General features: G+C 44.8%; 1 protein-coding gene across 5 annotated transcripts in view; it reads left to right on the top strand.

Annotated features, from left to right (window-relative positions):
• Positions 1-20546, top strand: part of LPIN2 (lipin 2) — a 105344-nt gene that overhangs the window by 78086 nt on the left and 6712 nt on the right. For 4 of the 5 annotated variants that reach the window (XR_004486569.2, XM_049698306.1, XM_033439346.2 and 1 more), the window contains exons 5-15: positions 4442-4549; positions 5172-5295; positions 5800-6112; positions 8837-8971; positions 9123-9222; positions 12063-12250; positions 14444-14537; positions 16541-16610; positions 17320-17409; positions 18121-18203; positions 19272-19416. Coding sequence is in view for 4 of the 5 variants with exons in the window: in XM_049698306.1 (XP_049554263.1) it covers positions 4442-4549; positions 5172-5295; positions 5800-6112; positions 8837-8971; positions 9123-9222; positions 12063-12250; positions 14444-14537; positions 16541-16610; positions 17320-17409; positions 18121-18203; positions 19272-19416 (1450 nt within the window). In the remaining variant the exon portion in view is untranslated. The remainder of the gene's footprint in view (positions 1-4441; positions 4550-5171; positions 5296-5799; positions 6113-8836; positions 8972-9122; positions 9223-12062; positions 12251-14443; positions 14538-16540; positions 16611-17319; positions 17410-18120; positions 18204-19271; positions 19417-20546) is intronic. The other variant, XM_033439349.2, reaches the window with a different exon arrangement.

Genomic DNA, 20546 nt, shown 5'->3' with positions numbered 1-20546 from the left:
CGTGGCGCGTGGGCTTAGTTGCTCCGCGGCATGTGGGATCCTCACGGACCAGGGCTCGAACCCGTGTCCCCTGCATTGGCAGGCAGATTCTTAACCAGTGCGCCACCAGGGAAGTCCCACAATTTCTTAAAAAGGCACTCTTCCCATCCTTTTCTTCCTGCTTTCAATTTTTTAAGGGTTCTTTCTCCTTTGTTGCCCTAGGAATACAAACTAAGAGACCCTTTCAGATCTTCCATTCCTTGATTTCAGTGCTATTAAGAAGAGTGTAGGGACTCCCCTGGTGGTCCAGTGGTTAGGACTCCGCGCGTCCACTGCAGGGGGCAGGGTTGGGTCCCTGGTCGGGGAACTGAGACCCCACATGCTGTGCGGCACTACCCCCCCAAAAGAAAACAGAACAAAACGGTGAACTACAAGGAGAATGTAAGCAGTTCCTTTAAAAGTTTTGGCTTATTTATAATGTGTAGGTAGGCAGGAAACATGTTCTTTTGAGAAAAACTTGAAATACACGCACCTGGAAATTTTATTTGGGATAGCACTGTAATACTCCCTTAGGCACCTTAATTCCTGAAAATATTTTTGCTAACTAAAACTTCCAGGATCTACCAGAAAAGACGCTGAAGTAACGTTTTGCCTCTATAAAGGGCTGTTGACACGTGTCCTTTGTTATATATAATAGAGCAACGTTTAGAACTCCTAAACAACCTGCAGCTTCAATTTAGGAAGGTGAAACATTTCTAAAACATGCAGAGTCACGTGCTAAGTGCACAAGTCATTGTTCTAAAGGAATTTTGTAAGTGAATGCACTGCAGAAGTATTAGTGCGTGCCTTCCTTTTCCAGATTGTACGAAAGGCTCTATCAACCCAATCTGTAGGAGTGCTGGTCTGGTCCGCAGCGACAAATGCAAGACAAAATGTAACGGTTGTGCAGGTGTCGGCCTGAAATTCACGCTGAGCTGATAAGGGAGAGGACGGGGCCGTTACACGTCCGACTGTGGTCACTCTGGCCTTCGTTTCTTAGTCTGTGAAATCCGAGGACTGAACTGCATGGCTTGCCAGACCCCTTCCCGCTCAGCATCCAGATTCTAAAATCGGAAATTTGGAGGAAGATATTCAGGGTCAAAAGTATTAACAGCATGTTAAAGAGCACGTTAAAGGATCTGAGAGAAAAAGATTAGGAAATCAACTGCTTTTGCAGTTACGAGATCCACAGATTATGGGGATTTGGGGAATTTGTAGCTTTTAAATACCTTCCCCTCCTCAGCCCCTACTGGGTAGGAAAGAAATTTTGTTTTCTGAGAAGTTACCTAAACTTGATAAATAACATTCTATTTAAACTCCTTACTTTTCAAGAATTTCATTGATAATAGAATTAAGGTTAATTTAGGCTCCTTGAAGGAGGCAGCAGAAAGATGAAATTACTCTTGGAAGCAGGTTGGTGTTGTGTAGCCAGAGGAAAAACCCCTTTGTGGGAGCTGGAGAGGTCTAACCCGCACAGGGCTTTGTGGGAGCTGTGCCTGATGGGTCTCCCCTCCTGAAGGTGGGCTTCTGGCTTGAGTATAGCGTGGAAGCCTTGTCCGTCATTCCAGAGGACGGATGGATGGATGTACAAGTGTATATGTATTAAAAACAGTGCACCTGGGCACTTGTAGCCTCTGGGAAGGAGGAGACTTTTCACGTGGGATGATGCTATATCACAGTCTTGAGTGCAAACATATAAAACGCTCAGCTGCTGGAAATGCAGTAACCGCAATGGAGGGTTACAACTATGCCGTCAGAAAGGAATCTCTACTTCTAATCCACCAGGGCAGACACACTTAGAGAGTTAGATCTGGGGGCCGAGTGGCAGGGGCCTGGGACCGCGTGTTCCCCTCCCCATCGTTCTGATCCAGGAGACACATTGCCCAGCTCTCTTCTGCCCTGTCGTGAGGTATCTTTTGTGGGAAGTGTCCTGTATCCTAAAGCAAACTTAGATCATTAGTCACAGTGAGATCGATTGATCGGACACTGAGGGTGAGGGTCAGCGCTGTGTTAACGGTGAACTTTGGTCGCAGCCCGCTTTATCTCTTACGTACTTGCTGCCAGCTATGTAGACTAAAACTTATCTAGTCCTTCTGATTTATCCCACGTAAATAATTCAGGCTCCGGATTTTGACTTTGTCTTGGTTTTTGTCCCTGTTCTTTAAAAACTGAGGTATAACTTACATACAGTAATATTCATGGATCTAAGTGTGCAGTTCAGTGAATTTTGATAGTTGTATACATCATGTAATTTCTGGCTTTTGAATGAGAAAAATAGTCGTTTTACAAAATGAAGCTGAGCTTGGAGTCACAGTGCTGGGGCGTCTGTGAAGGCTGAAGTGCTCTAGACACACTTCTCACGAACTTCAGCTGAACCTCCGCCAACCACCCTGACCCAGCCTTAGACCATCTGCTCGGCCGCGGATCCTTGCTGTTCACCGTTAATGCAGCTATTTGTCCTGTGTTTCAACGTAAATAGAGTCAGTGTTCATACTATTTCTCCACGTTCTAATCTATACTCTCCCTTATTACATCCTCGTGCCACATACTTAAAGTGACCCTGTCGTGCTTGGCCTTGCTGGCTGCCTGTCCTCAGCCACGTGTGCCGTTTTGAACGTGCTTGGCAGGTTTTCAATGAGTCACAGGACGGAAAGGAACCTCAGCATCAGCAGCCTTTTCTATCACTCTGATGGGTCTAAGCTCATGGGCTCTATTCTTGTCCGGATCCGCCCAGAGAAGACCATGTCCTGCCTTCCTGGGCTTGTAAATTCTTAAATGGTGCCTGGTCTCTCTCTCTCTCTCTCTTTTTTCAATATTTTATTAAATCCAGTTTGCTTTGCTGTATTCTTCTTGGCTTACCTTATATACTGTGGTGAAATACATTCCCAAAACAAAATAATGTGTAATAAAATATTTTTTACGGCATTTACGTTGCTCTTTTCAAACCACTTTCAAATGTATGAATAGTAGTGGGCCAAGCTGTACTATCCTTTCAGATTTGGCAAAGAAGGACTGTTCGTAGCATCCAGTTTTCCCTTTTTGCTTCTATACCATTTGAATTTCCTCTTTTAAGATATGGAGTATTTTTACCTGGATTTCAGCCTTTTTCAAGTCTATGTATCTTTCCCCTTGAATGAGGTGGTATGCCAGAGCTTAATCTGAGAGAGCCTTCTGAGAGAAAGAAGATTAGGGTTAGGTAAACCTTAAATTAGGAAATGCAGCTACTTGGAAAAATAGTTACGTGTCAGAGTTAGTGGTAAATCAGAGCATGTTAAATTAAGGTGTAAAGAGAGAAAAGAGATAATACAAATTAATAAAATGGTTTCTATCCCTATTTTTAGTCTAGCAGATTAAGCGATAGACCGTCTCATCATTTCACATCTTATATCTGTCCTGGTAGAACATTGAATTTTCTGTAAGAAGCTCTTAAATTTGCTTTATATAGTGTTTTACACTTTTCAGAGTTTTTTTCCTACTTTTCTGTATACTTTTCAGGGCTTTCACCACGACACACCACATAAATCTCACATCGACTCTTATCAAATAGACGGGACAAGAGAAAAATTTCCAACTTAAAGATGAAAAACTGGGGCCCACAGTGCTTCTGAGGGGTGTTTTCAAGGTTATATGGCAAGGTAGTTATATTAATTTTGCAAATTCAAGAAAAACAAAGGGTAAATTAATTAAAACCTTACTAGCATTAGTTAAGTCTCCTACAGTTCCAAGGTCTGTGAATGAATTTTGAAAGCATTTATCATACTTCGGTGTCATCTTCCTCGCATCCCTACATCACGTAGATTCTAAGAGAAAGTTCTCAAGTAATGCTTGGGCCCAGCCAAGAAGAAAATAAGTTCCGGGTTTTTAAGAGTCTTTCGGGTAGTTTTGAGCCATAGCTCTTGTCTTCAGTTGTTTGCTTGCTTACATTTTCTGTAATGTGCAGGAGAGTGTAGTGGAAAAGAACAAGGGCTTGCTGTTGGGAATCCAACTGCTTGGGAGCTATTTTACTTTGGGCAAATTACTAAACTCCCGTAGATCCTTGATTACCTAATACCTAAAATAAGACTTTACTACTTCAGATTTGTAAGAATTGGACGCAATATATGTAAAGCCTTAGTTTTCTTCTGGTAGGCTCTGAATCAAATACCCCTAACAGATGTAAAAAGGAGTTTTTAATCTCACCTTCTTTTCTGTTCCTCCTGTTTATCCCATGTTTAAATGGTGATTGCAGTGGTGTCCGGTGTGTAGCAACAGTGAACCCTCTTCTCCTTCATATTTTCCTTTTAAGAGAGTTAGTTATTAATCATTTGACTTTCTTCATTTGTATAACTTAGAACAGTGTGTCAGTGAGAATTGGGGGATATTTTAAAGCTGACATAGATGTCATTGTTTTGTCTCTCTCCCCACCCCACCCCCCCCTTCACAGAGGATCTTCAAATGCTTCCTTAAAGGAGGACGAATACAAGGAGCCTCTGCTTTTCCATTCTGGAGACCACTACCCCTTATCTGATGGGGACTGGTCCCCCTTAGACGCGTAAGTATTCTTGAAATTTCTCCATTTCTTAAAGGAAGGATATACTGATAGCTTTTCTGTTATTCGACTTGATGATATTTCCACGTCTCTCACACAGATGAGGAACTGAATGTGTGCTTTTAACACAAATATAGACCTTTCCCCTCAATAATTATTTTGTTCCTAAACTTGATCTGACTTATTCTCAGAGTTGGCCAGTGTAGACCTGTATCATCAGCATAGAATTTGACCCTCTACAATTCTTTTTCGTGTCAACTACTAACTGTAACTGTGGTTAATACTGTGAAGAAACGTGCAGTCACACTTTGTGTTCAAATCCAGTTTCTCTCTGTATTATGTTAACCCATCTTGCCATGCATTTTCTCTGCTATAAATTACCTTTCTCATTGATTTCTTGTGAGAATCAAGTGGGATAATACATATTATTGAGGACCCGGGAAGTCCACAATAAATGCTAGTTGGCATTGTTTTTATTAAAGAGCTCACGTGGAAAGGTAGCCTTTATATCTGCGGGTGAAATTGATATATTCAAACTTGTATTTCTTTTCATCTCTTGAGCTTGGCAAGAATGAGGTTCCTGACTTATTAAGAGTCATCACATTTCTTTGTCCTGTGTTTGCAGCCCCTATACCCCGGCGGTGTGTCCTAAGAGCGACTCAGAGCTGGAGGTGAAACCCGCCGGGAGCCTGCTCAGATCCGAGTCCCACATGGAGTGGACGTGGGGAGGGTTCCCGGAGTCCACCAAGGTAGAGGGTTCGCCGGCCTGCGGAGTTGAGGATGAGGTCACAGGAACATAAGTGGTGGTGGTGCCCTCGTGTGGTCGCATAAGCGAAGCCGAGTTAACATCTCTGATAACGTTTGTGCTATATTTATAGCGGAAGGAATCCAACATTATTTTGTGTGTTCCTATTTCATAAATAATGTTGCTTGTTAACATTTTAATCAGGAAAATTTTTTAAGTTCCTAAAGGAAACTAAAATTTCCACTGAAATTTTAAAATAGGAAATTGATTACGAAAGCTTTTTTGCCAGCTCAGGGTGAAAGAAGGAAGAATTGGAAAGATGCATTTCCTGAGAGGGGAAAAAAAAATATTTAGACCCTCTAGTTTTTTTTAAATACACATTTTGCTTATTTATGTGATCGCATTGAGATTTGACTGCCCACGGTAACAAACTGCCCACAACGTTTGTTACGTTGTTAACAAACACCTTTGACAGTAGTTTAATTTCTAAACAATTCGCCTGTTTCAGGTCAGCAAAAGAGAGAGATCTAGGACAGCTATGATTACTCCATCAGAAAATACCCATTTTCGGGTAATTCCCAGCGAGGACAACCTCCTAAGTGAAGTTGAGAAGGATGCTTCCATGGGGGAGACGGTCTGTACCATCGTGAAGCCCAAGCCCCGGGCCCCAGGGAAGCAGAGGAGTGGAGCAGCCCTGGCATCGGGGCCTCGGGAGCCCCCCGAGGGGTCAGATGCCCACCACCCTCCTCCCCCGTCCTTTGCCGAGGCACCCTCAGAAGCTAAACCAGCCGCTAAAGCCGACTCACCCTCGAAGAAAAGAGGTAATTGGTGGTTTGGTTTGGCCTCGGCTGCCCTAAATCTAGGTGGTAACTCTCTCCAGGGTTTCAGTTAATGCTTGGGGGCTGCCGTTGTGTCTGTGCTCCTGACTGGGACCTGCCGCACTCAGGGGGGGGGTCAGGCGCCCCTGGAGGTAACTCTGACCTCCTCCCTCTCCCGGCCATGGCTGCTCAGGCCCCTGAGAAGCATTTATTGAAAAACTTACGAAGGCATTAAAATCAGTGAATGACTAAAGTTAACCCCTTTAATGACTAGGTGTGTCAGTAACGTGACGTAGAATCCCAGACAGTTACGTTTAACAGAAAAAATTAGACTAGAGAAATGCTCACACCTGAAACATCTGGTTAGTTGAGGCCAAGCTAAGTACTTTTGGTGCAATAATATGGGCCTTAAATAAATGCACACCGATTACTAGTGTGTGTTCTCTTCCTTTGATTGTTGATTGGAATCCTCTAACAGTTAGAAGACGGGTGCAGCTCCTGGCTCAGCAGCTCTCACTTTTGGAAAGTAGTTGACATCCATCAGAACATTCTTACTGTTGAAAAATATAAAGTTGACATGGATACTGGATACAGTATATCTGAACACTGGCTTTGGGCCTATTTTTAGGGAAGTAAAACCTTCCCTAAAAATATTCAGTTGTCACATAGAGCCAAACACCTACTTCACTTTTCAAAACATGCCAGCACCATAAGTTAGACGATCACAAACTGACTTAATAGCCACTACAGGTATGGGCCTTCAGGGTCACTCAGAAACAGTTCATTTAAAATAAAAGAATGTGACTGTCAGGGGTGTTTGTGGCCACATGTGCTCACCCGGCCGGTGAGGAACTAGGTACCTGTTTCTTCCTAGCTCAGCCCATCTTCTCAAATCACGTGTGCTACTCTAAGAACTGCTAAGGGTGTATCCCGTGTTCCGGTTTTAGTCCAGGGAATAATGACCCCTGTTCTCGGCACTCAAGGCAGGAATAGACTGGAGAGATAGAACACCGAGTGGTGGTTTCCACCATGGATTTGGCCTCATTCTTTTTTCCCCCCAACTTTTTTTTTTTTTTGTGGTACGCGGGCCTCTCACTCTTGTGGCCTCTCCCGTCGCGGAGCACAGGCTCCGGACGCGCAGGCTCAGCGGCCATGGCTCACGGGCCCAGCCGATCCACGGCATGTGGGATCTTCCCGGACCGGGGCACGAACCCGCGTCCCCTGCATCGTTAGGTGGACTCTCAACCACTCCGCCACCAGGGAAGCCCTGCATTTGGTTTTTGTGTTTAACCTTTTTTGTTTAGAACAGCTCGTGTGCTTGTGCGCACATGAGCGCACACACGCACACACCCGCCACTACCACTCTTTCCCTCTCTGCACCCATGATACTGACCTTTTGAAGAGCCCAGGCTATTGTCTTGTGTACTTACTTTCTTACAGTCTGGATGTATCTGATTGTTTTTTCAAAGGGACATTCCCGTATTTCCTTAAACTGGAACTTAAGTCTTCTAACATTAAAAAAAAAAAAAAAAGTAAAAATAAACAAGTGAAACTAAGTTTACTAACGTATTCTATCTAAAGCAGTAAATTCAAACTATTATAGTTTTAACAAGTAATTAATGTAGACGTTATGGAGATATTTTACATTTTTTATAGTAAGCCTTGGAAAGCTGGTATGTGTTTTTCGTTTTTTTTTAAACATCATTGTTCTTTGGATATATACAAATTAAAACCAGAATGACCAGAATAAAAATAGTAGCGCCATCATATGTTGGTGAGGAAGCAGAGGCATTGGATCATGTTTTTGGGAAAATATACCAGACAAGTGAAAATTACGTTCACACAAAAACCTGTACGGTAATTTTAATAGCAGATTTATACTTAATAGTCTCAAACTAGAAATAACCCAGATGTCCTTTGAATGGTGAATGGTTAAGCAACCTGTAATAAGTGCTTCATACCATGAAATACTAAGGGAAAAAAAGGAACAAACTAGTGATAATACGCAAGAACTTGGATGAATCTGAGGAAATTATGATGAGTAAAGATAGCAAGCAAGCCAATGTCAAAAAGTTACATGTGGTATGATTCTATTTATATAACATGCTTGAAGTTACCAAGTTAGAGAAGGGAAGAACAGATTAGCGGCAGCTGGGGGTTAGCAGTGGGGTGGGGGAGGGAACAAGAGAGAAGTAGGTAGAGCTGTAAACGGTCGCAGCAGGATCTGTGTGGTGACAGTATTTTATATTGACTGTGATGGTAGACGCATGAAATGCACGTGTTGAAATAGCATAGAACTAAAGATAAACACGCACACACTTCTCACGTTTTACAGACCTCACTCAGATTAGGTCAGGTCACGTGCACGGCAGCCACGTGTGGCAGTGATGAGTGGGCAGCACAGCTCTAGAGGCGTGATTGGATTTGGGTTAAATATTCTTTATTTTTTGAATTGAAGATGCTCCCTACTGCATCTCATCATGTCCCACTATGAGATGCTAACCGTGATCCTGTGTCGAAGGCGTTGACTGCCAGGTTTGCCCACGGTGAGGGGTCCTGCCCTCCACAGGCACCGAGTGAGCACCCTGTTCCCCGCAAGCCTCCCCTCGTGGCTTTAGAATGATGGCCTCTTTCTCGATGCTGGTAGTCACGTCAGGTTCGGGTTCGGTCTCCTTTGTTCGTGCTGTAAATATAATAAACGTTAACCTTCAAGTGTAAACGATTTAGGGCCCAGGATTATTCACGTGAGAGCAGGTGAAAGAATGCGTGACTCAGCGCGTGTTTATTGGGCGGCTGTCAGGAGTGCGACCCTGACGCCCTCTTCCATTCGCGTGGATGATGAGAACCCACACAGGGAAAGAGGTTAGTTGACACCTTTAAAAATACAACGTAATTCCAATCGTGGTCTGTTTTATTCCTTGCAAACCTTTGTTTTCTTGCAGAGTTGTAAATGAAGAATAACCAAGTTCTCATCTCCAATGGTTTTGTTTTTTTTTTTTTTAAACAAAAACAGGTGTCCACAAGAGAAGCCAGCACCAGGGACCTGATGATATTTACCTGGATGACCTGAAGGCGCTAGAACCTGAGGTCGCAGCTCTCTATTTCCCCAAAAGGTAGTGCATTTTAGATTGAAGAGTGGGCAGCTCTGAAATATTCTCTGTTTCTAGAGCAAAGCATTCTGTCTGAGAAAAAAGAGCATGGGGATGGTATCCTTTAGCTAATAAGTTGGATGATTGCTTCAGATTTTGGAAAATTCAGAAATTGTACATGTGTTGTTTTGACTGTAGTGATTTGAAATTAATAATTTACCTATTTATGAAAAGATTTTCAATACAGTAAGAAGGTAAGGTGTACTAGTGAAGCCTACATAAGGGCCTAACAGTGGATGTGACTTCAGTTTAGCAACTCCTGTTCATTAGCATTTGTTTCCTTTACTAGGTGTTTTAAAGGTAAAATATCTTTATTCAGAGATGCTTTACAAAGAAGGCCTCCACTCTTCAGTGAGTCTCCGCTTGCAGTCCTGGGTCTGGTGGGGCCCCTTCTAGGGCCTGTGCACCCCTGGAGCTCAGCTCTCCGCAACCCCTGGCACCCCCTCCCCCTTCTCCTCCGTGACTCTCACCTTGGAATAACACCGAGATCTCAGCAGCGATAGACTTGCACTGTTTTCCCAAGGTCACTTCCATTCTTGGGGAAATTCCATGATAATACTCTATCTATGATTATAAAAAACAATTTACTTTTCTCGTGAGAAGTATGGCTTGAATATACTGAGCCACAGTCACGCATAATTAAACATTTTTAGGTAAATTATTGAAAAGCATGTCTTAAGTTTTTATTTAAAATAGAAAGATGGGATTGAAAAGAAGATACTTAAATTTTTACAGATAGTTTTGGAAGATCCTTAAAACTCCTTCCTAGCTTTCTGCCCTACATTTGTCTCCAAGTATCCATTTCCTTTTGAAGTAGTAGCTGGGTTTTTAAGGTGAGAGAACTGAAAACTGGTCCTTTTTTTTTTCCAATAAGAAAGTTAAAATGTAAGCTGTCTTAAGATTATCTCTTTGTTTCCAATCTCCCAGTCCTTAATCATTTATTTACGCTGGGATTCCTAAGAGATTTCTTAGTTTCTCTTTTAAAAAATGGGGAAGCGTGACTACTGCAGTGGGGCCTCCCTGTGCTGTTATAACTTCACCATCTGGGACCGTTGCCATTCACCAAGCCTTACCTCAGAAGCTGGTTGTTTCTAGAGACATTCATAAACACTGAGAGACAGTGAGATTATTGAAATGCTTGTAAGCATTTGTTTTATCATCGTGGCCATTGCCGTCTTGACTGAATAGCCAGTATTTGTAATTAGAGCTCAACTTTGCCCTAAATCACATCAGTCTCATGGGTTTGGCGGCCTGTTGAGTCAGGTGGGTCCTCTGTGCATTTAAGTGGTGGCGTCGGTGAGGGTCACACCAGCTGCTCTGACTGATAAAACTCAAGACCTTGGTGGCTTGACCACAGCAGTTGATTTCTTGCTCACGTGATGCTGTTCTAGTGCTGGTGTTTGGTGGGAGGACTTGCACACAGGCGCTCAGGAGCGCAAGCTCCTTCCATTCCTGAGCCTCCACCATGCCCTCCGGGGCCTCAGTGGGGAAAGGAGAGGATCACATGGGGCAGTTTACTCAGGGGCCCAGCTTGGGGAGGACACAGCACACGCCTTCTGTCCACATGGACAGCTCAGTCATCTGATCAAGTGGCCACACGTGACTGCAGGGGGGGCCTAGCCGTGTGCCTAGGAGGTTGAAGACAAGGGTGTTTGTGTTTTACTCCAGGGGTCGGCCTGCACTGGGACCCCAGCGTAACAGCAGGTTTTGCTGCTTTAGGTGGCTTTGGCTTTTTCACCATTTCCAGTGAGGAACACATTCTGTTGATCCGATTGATCTCAGTATTGTGATATGTGTGTACATTGCTCTTAGGAGAGAGAATTCCCAAAAACCTAAAGCTTTCTTCAGAGGCTCAGATACAAAACATGATCGTGTTCGAAACTGCTTTCTATTTATGACATATCTGTACTCTGCTGCCACCTACTGTTCAAATTTCAGATTTTTCCCTAACGGTCATATAACTCCACTGGATAGCATACATTCATATACTGGCTTTTTTTTAAAAAAAAAAGTAAAAGAATTTGAAAATTCTAGAACAGTATTTCAATGTGACGTTGAAATAGAGCAGTAAACATTCATGACTAACAGACTTAACGGCGTCATTTCCTTGGGTTTTTTTTCTCTCAAACTTATGCTCCATTACAGAAAGTTTCCTTTAGGATCAGCTTCTAAAACCTTATTTAGAAAAGTGAAAATATTGAATACCCTCGACTTTGGTTCTGGCGCTCACTAGTGTAAAACAGCTTATTTCTAGTTTCTCAGTACATTTTCTTTCTTGAGGTGTGTCTAGGCTCCTGAGAATTTTCACTTGGTTAATTTCTTTGTTGTATTTCGTGAAGTAACAGATGATTTAGAAAAGCCTTGTTTTTAAAAATAATACAACCTTGGACTACAGCATTTTCTACAGGATGTATATAGCACTGCAGCCTTTTCTAGGAAGTTAAGATCAAAAGGTTTTCAAACATCAGATTTTTCTTAATTACTCTGTCATTTTCATCATACGATGTAAATAAATGCTTATAACTCTTTTGCCCCTTTAAGTCAGAACTGCCACCTTTGAAAAGTTCGCATTACTGTGAATGACGGTAGTGATGTTTGTGACGTGTTCACTGTATCCAGTTAATTCCTCAGCAGTGCTGTTAGGTTATTTCAGTGTCATCTGTGATAGGATTTTCAGCACTCCCTAAGGAAAGCCGCATCCGATGGCAGGTCAGCCTGCTCCTGTTCACAGCGCCCAGGGAGCCCTGTGGTTGGGAAGCTGGGAACGCGGGCAGCTGTGTGAAGGCCATGCTTTCCTCCCGCAGCGAGTCGGAGCCCGGCTCCAGGCAGTGGCCCGAGTCCGACACGCTCTCTGGCTCCCAGTCCCCACAGTCTGTGGGCAGCGCGGCCGCCGACAGCGGCACCGAGTGCCTCTCAGACTCTGCCATGGACTTGCCCGACGTCACCCTGTCCCTCTGCGGGGGCCTCAGCGAGAACGGAGAGATTTCTAAAGGTAGGCCAGCAGTCACGCCTGCCCCACTGAGAAAGCAGCCTTGAGCCGTTGTGGGAATCCAGCTCGCGGGGTCTTGTGCAGGTAACCGGGGTCCCCCTTTGCTGTCGGACTCTTGGCCCTTCACTTAGGTACCTTGTGTTGGGGTGACGCCACAGGTAAATGGGTGGCAGATGGCACGTGTCTGGGGCCGAGGTCTTGGGCGGCCCGCCTGCTGGGCGGCCGGGGTCAGTGCAGCTCTGGCCACCTTCTCTTCTGTAAGGTTGTTGGAAGAGTAGTTGTGGGACTGGGGCCTGGCTGCCCCAAGTCTGAGACAGGAGAGGAGGGCCTGAGGCTGCCAAAATTGATTGTCTTCTGAGTAGATGGATGTTTCTGGCTAAAGGTAGAAGGGATTACTTTCTGTCTCATCTTGAGAGTTGGCGCAGGAGAGTAAAGGTGCTCAAGACAAGGGAGCTGCTTAGCGGGGCCGGTTCAGACGACTCTGCTGTGGCTTGAGCAGCCGTGTGTACGTCTGTCCCAAGTTATTTGGCCTTTCTGGTTTTCCCTCCTTTTGTAAACTGAACTCTTCTTAATGTTTTCTCAGTTTGGCTAGTGGCCCTTGATTGACTTTCCTCTAAGGAAAGATTTTCTTTTTACAACTAACATCATCCTTCATCTTCTGCATGTGGCAGGCCAGGCACCCTGAGCCTCACGTCTGTGCTTCCCTGAATCTTCTTTTTCTTAGCGTCACAGGGTGATCACTGTGCCTCTTTTCCACCTCTTAATTCTATTTGTTTGTTTTACTTTTTGCTAGAAATTAAGAGCGTGTTATTACGGCCAGTGGTTCCTTCTAGGGACAAAGTTAAATAGGTCACATTTTAATTATAATCCTCATAAGCCTTCACTTTAAAAAATATAGGTGGAGGAGGGGATATACAATTTATGTAAACTATAAAATTTATACTTAAAAAGAATATTGTTCACTTAGGTAGAGTTTGTCATTGGGGGAGGCAGAAACGGCAAGTAAAAGTAATAAATATACAGACTGCCAGGAGGAGCAACCCCAGGGAGAATTGCCTCTGTTGGCCTGCATCAGAGTGCAGGGTTGCGATCAGCATACAGAAATTCATGCGCAGTTCTCGTTTATCCTGCAAGAGCTTGGAATTTATTTCTTGACGAGACCCTACGCCAAATTCTGGTGTGTGTTTGGTTTCTTTCCTCCAAGCATTGTAAAATGTTCTGATTGTTTTTTCTAACGTAGCTTGTACTTGTGCACTTAATGCTGTAAGACCCCCACGAGTATTCCCCAGGTATGCAGTCTCTCCTGCTTAGAAGAATGAAGCTCAGTTTTCACTGGTTACGGAGTGGAGCGTGTGCACGTCTGTGCCTTCGTATCTTCCTCCCTCTCGCCACATCTGTAATCTATTTTCCTAGGAGTCCTGGTTTATCCCTTTCTCCCATTTTTCTTTTTTTTAATTTTTTTTACATCTTTATTGGAGTATAATTGCTTTACAGTGGTGTGTTAGTTTCTGCTTTATAACAAAGGGAATCAGTTATACATATACATGTGTTTCCCATATCTCTTCCCTCTTGCGTCTCCCTCCCTCCCACCCTCCCTATCCCACCCCTCCAGGCGGTCACAAAGCACCGAGCTGATCTCCCTGTGCTATGCGGCTGCTTCCCACTAGCTATCTACCTTACGTTTGGTAGTGTATATATGTCCATGCCTCTCTCTCTCGCTTTGTCACAGCTCACCCTTCCCCCTCCCCATATCCTCAAGTCCATTCTCCAGTAGGTCTGTGTCTTTATTCCTGTCTTACCCCTAGGTTCTTCATGACATTTTTTTTTCTTAAATTCTATATATGTATGTGTTAGCATACGGTATTTGTCTTTCTCTTTCTGACTTACTTCCATTTTTCTTTGTTTGGTCTTTGGTTTTTAGTTTTGTTTTATCCCATCTGCGGGAGGAGTGGTAGCAGAGGAGGAGTAGAAAAGAAGTGTTCTTTCTTGTCCTGGGGGGGAAAAAACCTCAAGTGTCTGACATTTGCTTTTGATGCATATAAAAAAGTTAGTTGGTGGGTTTCTTGTTTGTTTGTTTTAAAGGACTTTTTAAAAATCTTATAGTCCCTTCAATGTAGGTAGTATTGTGATAATCTCATATGGGTATTTATTTATGTAATCTCTAACCAAATGGATAATTATTGTTTTACACTGCAGAGAAATTTATGGAGCATATCATTACTTACCATGAATTTGCAGAAAACCCTGGACTTATAGACAATCCCAACCTTGTAATACGGATATATAACCGGTAAATACTCTTGCTTTTGTAATTATTAAATACTCTTGCAGGTTTTTTTCCCCAAGTGCTGTTTTTAACCATTACAGTCTTTCTTGCTATAAAATATGACATTTCATATAAACGAGCTAATGGGCAGTGAGTGACTCTGAAGTGAAGGTAAAGCCTCAGCTTTATTTTCAAATGAGGTGTTGAAATGCTACTCTGTTTTATATTGGGTGGGCCAAAAAGTGCCTTCAGTTTTTTAAGTAAAATTAAAGGCACATTTTTCATTTTCACCAAGAACTTTATTGAACAACGTATTCACCCTTTTGTTCCACTACCTTCTGCCATTTTTCAGGCAACTTTGTAATTCCATCTTCCCAAAACTTTTTATCTTTTTTGAGCAAAGAACTGTTCCAGGTGCCTTTTGCAGTCTTCCAGGGAATTGAAAATTTCTTCCATTAAGAGAATTTTGTAAAGACCGAAATGAATGGAAATCCGAAGGTGCAATGTCTGGTGAATACGGCAGATGAATCAGAACTTCCCAGCCAAGCTGTAACAGTTTTTGCCGGTCATCAAAGAAATATGCGGTCTTGTGTTATCCTGGTGGAAGATTACCCGTTTTCTGTTGATTAATTCCGGTCGCTTTTTGTCAAGTGCTGCTTTCAAGTTGGTCTAATTGGGAGAGGTACTTGTTGGAATTAATCATTTGGTTTTCCGGAAGGAGCTCATAATAGAGGACTCCCTTCCATCCCCATCACATATACAACATCACCTTCTTTGGATGAAGACTGGCCTTTGGTGTGGTCGGTGGTGGTTCATTTCGCTTGCCCCACGCTCTCTTCTGTTCCACATTGTTGTACAGTATCCACTTTTCATCGCCCATCACAATTTGCTTTAAAAACGGAATGTTTTCATTACATTTCAATAGAGAATCACATGCAGAAATATGGTCAAGAAGGTTTTTTTCCCTTAACTTATGGGGAACCCAAACATCAAAGCGATTCCCATGACCAGGCTGGTGCAAATGATTTTCATACTCATATTTTGAGTATGTCAGCTATCTCCCATGTGGTATAACGTTGATTGTTCTCAATTATGGTTTTGGTTTGATTGCTGTCAACTTCAGCTGGTCTGCCCTGACTGTGGAGCATCATCCAGCGAAAATCTCCAGCACGAAACTTCACAAACCACTTTTGAAACGTTCAGTCACAGCACCTTCTCCATACACTGCACAAATCTTTGTATGCGTTTCAGTTGCATTTTTACCTTTCTTGAAATCATAAAGCATAATATGCTGAAAATGTTGCTTTTTTCTTCCAGCTTCAGTGTTAAAATGGCTACACAAAAATTCACCAATTTTGATGTCTTTCTTTTAAATTTATTTATTTTTGGTTGCATTGGGTCTTCGTTGCTGCGCGCAGGCTTTCTCTACTTGCGGCGAGTGGGGGCTACTCTTCGTTGTGGTGTGTGGGCTTCTCATTGCGGTGGCTTCTCTTGTTGCGGAGCACGGGCTCTAGGTGCGCAGGCTTCAGTAGTTGTGGCGCGTGGGCTCAGTAGTTGTGGCTCACGAGCTCTAGAGCACAGGTCAGTAGTTGTGGCGCACGGACTTAGTTGCTCCACAGCATGTGGGATCTTCCTGGACCGGGGATCGAACCCCTGTCCCCTGCATTGGCAGGCGGGTGCTTAACCACTGCGCCACCAGGGAAGCCCCATAAGTCTTTTTTTAAATGCATGCTGATGTGACACCTGTCACAATACAATCTAACAAAATTGTTTCAAATGAAGTTAAAGACAACTGAGTGCTACTAGAGCCATCCTACGGAAATAACCGAGCAAACCTTTTGGCCCACCCAGTACATTGTGCTGCTTCTCTGCTCAGAGAAGTTTGGCTTGAAGCAAAGATTACTTATGTGGCAAGCAACTGAGCTGATCATCTTTTCATTGAAGAGAATAAGGCATTTTATGTGGTATTTCTCCCTCCCGCCCTCTCCTCTCTTGTGTGACGGTCTTGCACGGTTTTACTCTCACAGTTACTACAACTGGGCGTTGGCGGCTCCCATGATCCTCAGCCTGCAGGTCTTCCAGAAGAGCTTACCTAAGGTGAGATCCTCCGCTGTTTGTTGCCCCCCTCAGAGGTATCTACAGTATGTAGTGCTTCGAAAAATCCAGATGTGCATATTTCTAAACTGGGTACTGTTCAGTTTGATTTAATATTCTAAAATTAGTATTACCACTCAAATTATCTCATACCCCAAAGTGTAGGAAATTACCTGGGCTGCCATATCTTTGCCATTTTTACTAGATATTTATACCGGTTTCTGATGATATATGAAGGTTGAGAGATTTTACTGATTGTTAGTTAAATATAGGATAAGTGAAAACATTTCCTCCCGTTAATATGGCAAGAAGCAGCAAGAAGAGGCTGATGTGGCCGCCAGAAGCGTGGCATCGGTGTGGTTCACTCAGCTGGTGGTTAAAACATGTAGAACATGAAGCTTTGCTCTGCATCTGTCCACCAAGACGACATCATCAGCCTAGCTGGTCCTCATAACTCATGAGAACCATGTTTCCCAAGGGTAGAGAAATGAGAGCAGGCTGCCTGCCAGCCCCTAAGAGGGCTGCTCCTACGTAGCCAGACCACCCAATCTCATACCACAGAACTGCCACAAAAGAGGACACTGTCCATCTTTCAGAGAAGTCTGGGAGGTGTGGAAAGCGTTGCTCACCATCCTGCACATTAATGGTTGAAAGGAGTCGAGTGCCTTGTGACTGACAGATGGCTAGACTCACCTGTGTTGATTGTTTTCAGGCCACAGTTGAGTCCTGGGTCAAAGATAAGATGCCAAAGAAATCTGGTCGCTGGTGGTTTTGGCGTAAGAGAGAGAGCATAACCAAACAGGTAACTGAGCTGGAGGTGATCCTTTCCATGGGCTGAAAAGAAGTGAATCTTCTTTTTTGCCAAGCACAAGTCGGGCCACATAATGCTCTTTTAATAATGTAGTCACCGTGTTTAAACAGTTACGTGGGCAGGGCTGATGCTAGGTGCTTCCCATGCGGCATTACCTCTCACCTTTACGACAGCCCCGCAGTGTAGATGTTTGGATCCCTGTTTTACAGGTGAGGAAGCTGGAACACAAGGAGGTGACGTAGCTCGACCGAGGGCACGTAACTGGTGAGGGCTGGAGCTGGGCTGTGACCTTAAGTCTGCCCCAAGAGCTGATGCCGTTTCCACTGTGCCGCGTCACCGGCTGGAAGCCAGAGCTTGCCACCTCCCCCCGCTGGCGGGAGGGGCATCAGTCCCCTCTGTTCTGCAGGTCCAGCCTCCCTGCCGCGGACCTAGTTTTATTGCGCTGTGTGGCTGAGCTCGTGCGCTCTCAACAGTCCCTGCCCCTGACTGTGTGGGGCAGCTGTTTGCACAAACAGCATATGACTTCTCTCAGGTTTCTGTCCTTTTGGCTCAAACTAGAGGAAGTTTGTTTCTTAAGCGTTTTTAAGTTGCGGATTCAGAAAGCGGTTTTGCTCGTTCCTGGAGAGAGCTACTGTACTGAGGAACTTCTGCTTGTCCGTAGGGGGAGAACTGCACATTGTCATTGTTATCTTGCCGTTCCAGCTGCCAGAGGCCAAGGAAGGGAAATCGGAGGTGCCGCCGCCCATCGACCGGCCGTCGAGCGCGAAGGAGCCAGCCAGTGGCAGGTGGGGGCCCCCGGTCTCTCCAGGCTCCCCCGCCTCGGCCACTGCATTCAAGCTGATGTTGGCCGTTTTGTTTAATTCTTAGTCAGAAATGTCTTTGTCCTGTGGACGTGCATGACAGTCAGTGGCTTCCTTCTGCTGCTCAGTTAGCAGATGATAACTTCCGCTTTTCTTTAAAAAATATCATCAGCTTCAGGACTCCCCTGGCGGTCCAGCGTTAGGACTCAGCACTCTCACTGCTGGGGCCCCAGGTTCAGTCCCTGGTCAGGAAACCAAGATTCCGCAAACCGTGCCGTGTAGCATGGGGGTGTGTGTGGGGGGTGTGTGCGCGCGTGTGCGTGTGCGTAGACTATATCATCAGCTTACAGTAAATATACTCCTCACTGCTTCCTGAATACCTTGCTCCTGTCCTGGAGCCATGGACTCGGATGCCCTGAAATGCAGGCCTTTGGGAAGCAGATCTTGCGGAATTGTGAGGTGTGCTGTCCCTGGTGCCCTGCTCCCTGGCTGTCAGGCACAGCAGGGGAGATGTAACAGGATCTGAGTTGGGCATGGGTCCCTTTCATTTCTTGGAAGGAGTAGAGCTGCCTTGGACATGTGGATTGGCTGCCCCGTGGATTGGTGCCACGACATACCCCATTCTTGTTTCTGCCACCCTGTTTCTTCCTCCATCAGGTTCTTTTCTCTTCCCTTTTCTCTAAACACTTGGGTTTGTCTATCTTCCTGCTCTTTACCCTCTTCTTTTGAAAGGACTGTATAAAATCTTGTTAGTTTCTTAAATCACTAAGAAAGATTTTAAAGATTTGTATCTTTAGAAACATACACATCCTTTTCAACAAGAATCAGCGGGCCTAGTAGCATTCACTGGTTGTAGCAGAAAATGGCCAGTCACAGTGGGCGAGTAACCGCCGGCCAGTTGTAGAGGGAGGAGGAATACGCAGGTGTGTACCCTGGGTCTGGGGAACGGCTCCTCCTAGAATGGATTTGGGATCTCTTTCTCTTCTTGATCCTAAATGAAAAGCTGTCGTCTGTAAAACGCTGCCTCTTCAGTAACGGGGTTGTGTTGAACAGGCCGGCTGAGGAAGACTCATCGAGTGACGAGGGGTCCCAGGAGCTGGAAGAATCCATCCAAGTGGACCCCATCCCTACGGAGCCGCCGAGCCACAGCAGCACCACCTCCTATAAGAAGTCTCTTCGTCTGTCCTCAGACCAGATCGTGAGTTGCATGTGGTCTGGGTGGATCCAAGTCACGTGAGCTCAGTAACTGTTTAACTCGACGGGTCTCCTCTCCTGTCCGCCTGGCCCCAAGCCTTACACACGTGGCCCAGCGTGTGGTCGTGGAAATGCTCACCTATGTCCGGGACAGCAGCGTCCCTCACACTGGGACCACCTGAGGACCTGCAGCACGCTTCCTCCTCCTTCACCCCCGGGCCTCCCACCTCCGTGTCTGGGAGTGAACCAGGGCATCTGTGTTCTCAGCCTGTTTCCAGGATGAATGTTTTTTTTGTTGTTGTTTGTTTTTCTAAAGAATTGTGTTGCATTCTTTTTCCTTTTTTAATTAATTTTTGGCTGTGTTGGGTCTTCGTTTCTGTGCGAGGGCTTTCTCTAGTTGGGGCAAGCGGGGGCCACTCTTTTTTTTTTTTTTTCGGGGGCCACTCTTCATCGCAGTGCGCGGGCCTCTCACTGTCACAGCCTCTCTTGTTGCGGAGCATAGGCTCCAGACGCACAGGCTCAGTTAGTTGTGGCTCACGGGCCTAGTTGCTCCACGGCATGTGGGATCTTCCCAGACCAGGGCTTGAACCCGTGTCCCCTGCATTGGCAGGCAGATTCTCAACCACTGTGCCACCAGGGAAGCCCCCTCCAGGATGAATCTTATACGTCTAGCCCAGCACTGGGCCACACACTGTCTTTTAGGAGCCACAACCATAGGGAAATGACATTTTCTTACTTAGATGCAGTTTCCCCCTTCCTTTTTATTTCCCACTCCCTGACTTCCACCCATTTTCAATATGAAATTGTCCTGCTGTGCTCCAGGGCAGTCCCGGGTACAGAGGAAAAGGTTGGCGGGGGGCGGGGCAGGTTGTGATCAGAAGAGTGCCTGGCACCTAACACATGGTTCAGGCAGTGGCTCGTGTGAGCCATCCTCCCTGAGCTGGGATCCCAAAACGCTGCTGCTGGTTTGGGGAATGTTCAGATTCTGTTCCAAAACTGTGTTTTCCCCTGATTTTCTTAGCTTTTTTTTTCTTTTTAAATAGTTACTATGTCTTGTGTATTTCCGTCCGTTCTTTCTGTGTTCACACACACACATTTATATATTTAAGAGGCTGGGATCCTTTTTCACGTAAC

Source organism: Orcinus orca, chromosome 15, assembly GCF_937001465.1.
Source record: "Orcinus orca chromosome 15, mOrcOrc1.1, whole genome shotgun sequence".
NCBI lineage: Eukaryota > Metazoa > Chordata > Mammalia > Artiodactyla > Delphinidae > Orcinus > Orcinus orca.
Note: the sequence above shows the minus strand (reverse complement) of the source record. Positions and strands in the feature narration are given on the sequence as shown.